The following is a 3,416-nucleotide window of genomic DNA, read 5'->3' on the forward strand; positions in this document are numbered from 1 at the left end:
TTTTAATTTGCATTTCTCTGATGATTAGGGATGATGAACATTTTCTTAAGTGTGTTTTTGCCATTTGTATTTCTTTCTCTTTGAATTGCCTGTTCAACTCTGCACCCCATTTTGTTAGTGGGGTATTTCTCTTCTTATTGTTTAGACTTTTGAATTCTTTGTAAATTCTAGAGATAAGGCCTCTATATGTTGGATAACTTGCAAATATTTTCTCCCACTCTGTGGGTATTCTATTGGGTTTCCTTATTATATGCTTGTCTGTAAAGAAACTCTTCAGTTTCATATGATCCCATTGGTAGAGTGACTGTTTAAGAACTTGAGCCACTGGGGTTTTGTTCAAGAAGGCTTTTTCCATTCCTATATCATGGAAAGTACTTCCTAAATTTTCTTCCACTAGTTTTCGAGTTTCTGGTCTTATGTTGAGGTCTTCGAGCCATTTGGATTTGAGTGTAGTGCATGGTGAAATGTGTTGGTCAAGTTTTAGTTTCCTGCATGTGGTTATCCAGTTTGTCCAGCACCATTTGTTGAAGATGCTATCCTTTTTCCAGCCTGTATTGTTTGGGCCTTTGTCGAATATCAAGTAGCTATAGTTGCTGGACCCAAAATCCGGGTCCTCAAGTCTATTCCATCAGTCTATACTCCTGGTTTTAGGCCAGTACCATGCTGTTTTTATTACTATGGCTTTGTAGTATAGCTTTAGATCAGGTATGGTGATGCCACCAGAGGTATTTCTTTTACTGAGGATATGTTTGGATATGCAAGGCCTTCTGCCTTTCCATATGAAATTTGAGATCATTTTTTCTATCTCTGTGAAGAACACTGTAGGGATTTTAATTGGAATTGCGTTAAAGCCCTGACTCTGGTGGGTACACTGGGGTCTGTACACAGTCTGTGATCTCCCGCCTCAGGGGAGTGGGGGATGTGTGGCAATGTACAGGTAGAGGATGTATTTGCGCTGGCGCTAGTGACTCATTGTGGACTTGCGTGGCTCTTGCTGTGGGAGAGGCAGATGATGTGGGTACGGAATCAGGACACAGCAGAGGCTGACCGGCGCCAAGTGATGTGAGCACAGCAGCAGGGGATCTGGCAGCCACCTATTCACAGCAGGGGTGGCCCCCACAGACCTGCTGTCCGAGCACCACATGGCTGGTCTACTCGCAGGATCAGAGAACAAGGGCGAGGTAGGTCTCAGCTACAGTGCAGCAGGCTGGCAGGCGTGACTGGTGGGAGCCTGATCAGAGCACAGCCACGCGGGTCGTGCGGAGGCTGCATGGGCGGGTGGGCGGACAGGGGGTTGCAGGGTGTGACAGGGTGTATGGAGCGAGTGGGGCACGCGGCGGGTGGGCACTGGGCATGCCAGGGCACCGGGCAATCAGGGTGGGGCGTGCGGGAGGCGGCAGGGCTTAGGAGGCACAGGGTGGGGTGCCCTGAGGCGCAGGGGGCGTGGGGCGCTCTGGTTGGTCTGGGGGGGTGAGGGGCGCACTGTGGGAGGGGGGTGCATACAGGGGGCGTGTGTGGGGCGCAGGGGAGGTGCGGGGCACCCCGGGGGAGCGGACGGGTGCGGTGCGTGAGACTTGCGAGGGGGCACGGTGCGGGCAGGGGGGCGCGGCGGAGCATGCAGGAGGCGTGGGAGGCACGGGACACATGGGATGCCATGGTGCATGCTGTGCTAGAGCACGGGGCAGGTGGGGGTGAGCGGTGTGCGTGGGGGGGCGCAGGGCACACTTGGGTGCGGGACGCCCTGTTACGTGCGGGGTGCTCTGGATGCGTGGGGGTGCGGGGCATGCAGAGGGGGTTGGGGGGATCACGTGGAGGGTGCGGGGTGTGGAGGATGGGTGGGGCAAGTTGAGGCAAGATGGGGCGCCGGAGGCGCAGATGGGGCGGGGTGTTGGGGGGCGCGGGGGTGGGTCGTGGGGAGCGTGTGGCAGCTTGGGCACGCAGGGGTGCGCTCGGGACGTGTGGGGGCAAGTGGGCTGCGTGCAGCGGGGTCACGAGGGGCATGCGGGGTGGAGGGGGTGGAATGCGCCGGGGCGGGTCGTTGGGAGGTGCAGAGCACGCTGCGGGGTGCACAGGGTTTGGGGTGCACTGGGTGCGCAGGGGCACATGGGGTTGGGGGTGCTGGGCATGCGGGGGGCGGCTAGGAGCACGGGGCTTGCGGGGGGGAAGCTTGGGTGGGCACGGGGGCCGCGTTTGCTGCGGGGTATGTGGGGCACGCTGACGTAAGACAGGGCGCTCTGGACGCGCGAAGGGGGACACGAGGAGCCCAAGGGTGCGGCCTGGGGGTCTCGGGGCGCAGGGGGGTGATGGGGCATGGAGCACGCCTGGGCGCCCGTGGCTTGGGATGCTCGGGGCATTAGGGCCGTGCCTGCACCATGTGGATAGGCAGCATGGGGCGCGCGGGGGGGTGGCATGGTAAAATAGGGCGCGCTGGGGGTGTGGTGCCGCGGGGCATGCCATGGCACCCGGGTTGGGACGACTCAAGGCGTTCGGGCGTGCCTGCAGCCTGTGGATAGGGAGGGTGGAGTGTGTTGGTGGGGAGGGGCGGTGGGTGTGCAGGCGTAGTGCGCAGGGGTTGTGGGGCTCGTGGGGCAGACGGGGTGAGTGGGGTTTGGTGCGTGTGGGGCTGCCGTGGCGCCGGGCCACGCCCGATGCAGCGGTCGAGGCGGGTTGCGGCAGGCGGGGTGGCGGGGCATGGGTCGCGGGGGTGTGTGCTTCCCTCTTTATCCTAATATGTGTCATCTCTCTTGCCAAAAGTTCCTACTTTCCCGTGAATACTTTATTTTTTCCTTGTTGTCTGTAGCGCAGCTAGGCGGTCTCCATCTTCTCACTGATGATTTTCAGTGAAAAAACATCATTTCAAACAGTGGAACTACAGAATTTGAATTCACGGTTAGAATTACAGAACTCGAACGTCACCCTTAGTTGTCGCGGGCAAAAATTGTTGGTACTCAAGCACCTTCGAATCCTTTCAGTTCATAGTTATTTTTCATTAGCAAATGATCCTACTACATAACCGGCTGATAGCACATGGAATTCACTCTTTGTTTTCCAGGGTATACGTTCTTCCTAGAAAACAGGTTCACAGAATATTGAATTGAACTTTAATATTCATCGGGAAATGTTTACTTAGCACACCGGACTATGCAACATTGAATAGAGGCTTAGTTAGCAGTGGGATTAGTTTACTGTTGAGAAAATTACAGAAAAACATGACATTCATGAGGAGTTTTCAATGAGAAACTTAAGAATCCAAGCTGTCCTACTCTTGGAATTCAATGCTAGTTTTCAATAGCAAATGTTCCTACAGATAACCGGTGAATGAAACTGTCAATTACCCTTATTTTAAGATGGGAAATGAGCTTCCTACACAATAGGATCATAGAACGTTGAATTCGCTCTTACTTTTCAAGCAGAAT

General features: G+C 55.2%; 1 protein-coding gene across 1 annotated transcript; it reads right to left on the minus strand.

Annotated features, from left to right (window-relative positions):
• Positions 1 to 845: 845 nt before the first annotated feature.
• On the minus strand, positions 846 to 2,457 carry LOC123458642 (vegetative cell wall protein gp1-like). Its single transcript, XM_045143496.1, has 2 exons — positions 1,749 to 2,457; positions 846 to 994 (listed from the first exon to the last, which is right to left on the minus strand). The coding sequence occupies exons 1-2, from the start codon at positions 2,455 to 2,457 to the stop codon at positions 846 to 848; spliced, it is 858 nt and encodes a 285-aa protein (XP_044999431.1).
• Positions 2,458 to 3,416: the final 959 nt, after the last annotated feature.

This window comes from Jaculus jaculus, chromosome 2 (assembly GCF_020740685.1).
Source record: "Jaculus jaculus isolate mJacJac1 chromosome 2, mJacJac1.mat.Y.cur, whole genome shotgun sequence".
NCBI lineage: Eukaryota > Metazoa > Chordata > Mammalia > Rodentia > Dipodidae > Jaculus > Jaculus jaculus.

Bases quoted from the DNA above. Each gene is read 5' to 3' on its own strand.
- LOC123458642 (XM_045143496.1), bottom strand. From the start codon at position 2,457: ATGGCATGCCCCGCGGCACCACACCCCCAGCGCGCCCTATTTTACCAT. The intron at 995-1,748 runs GTAACAGGGCGT...CCTCTCCCACAG, and splicing joins GCATCCAGAGCACCCCGCAC to CAAGAGCCACGCAAGTCCAC.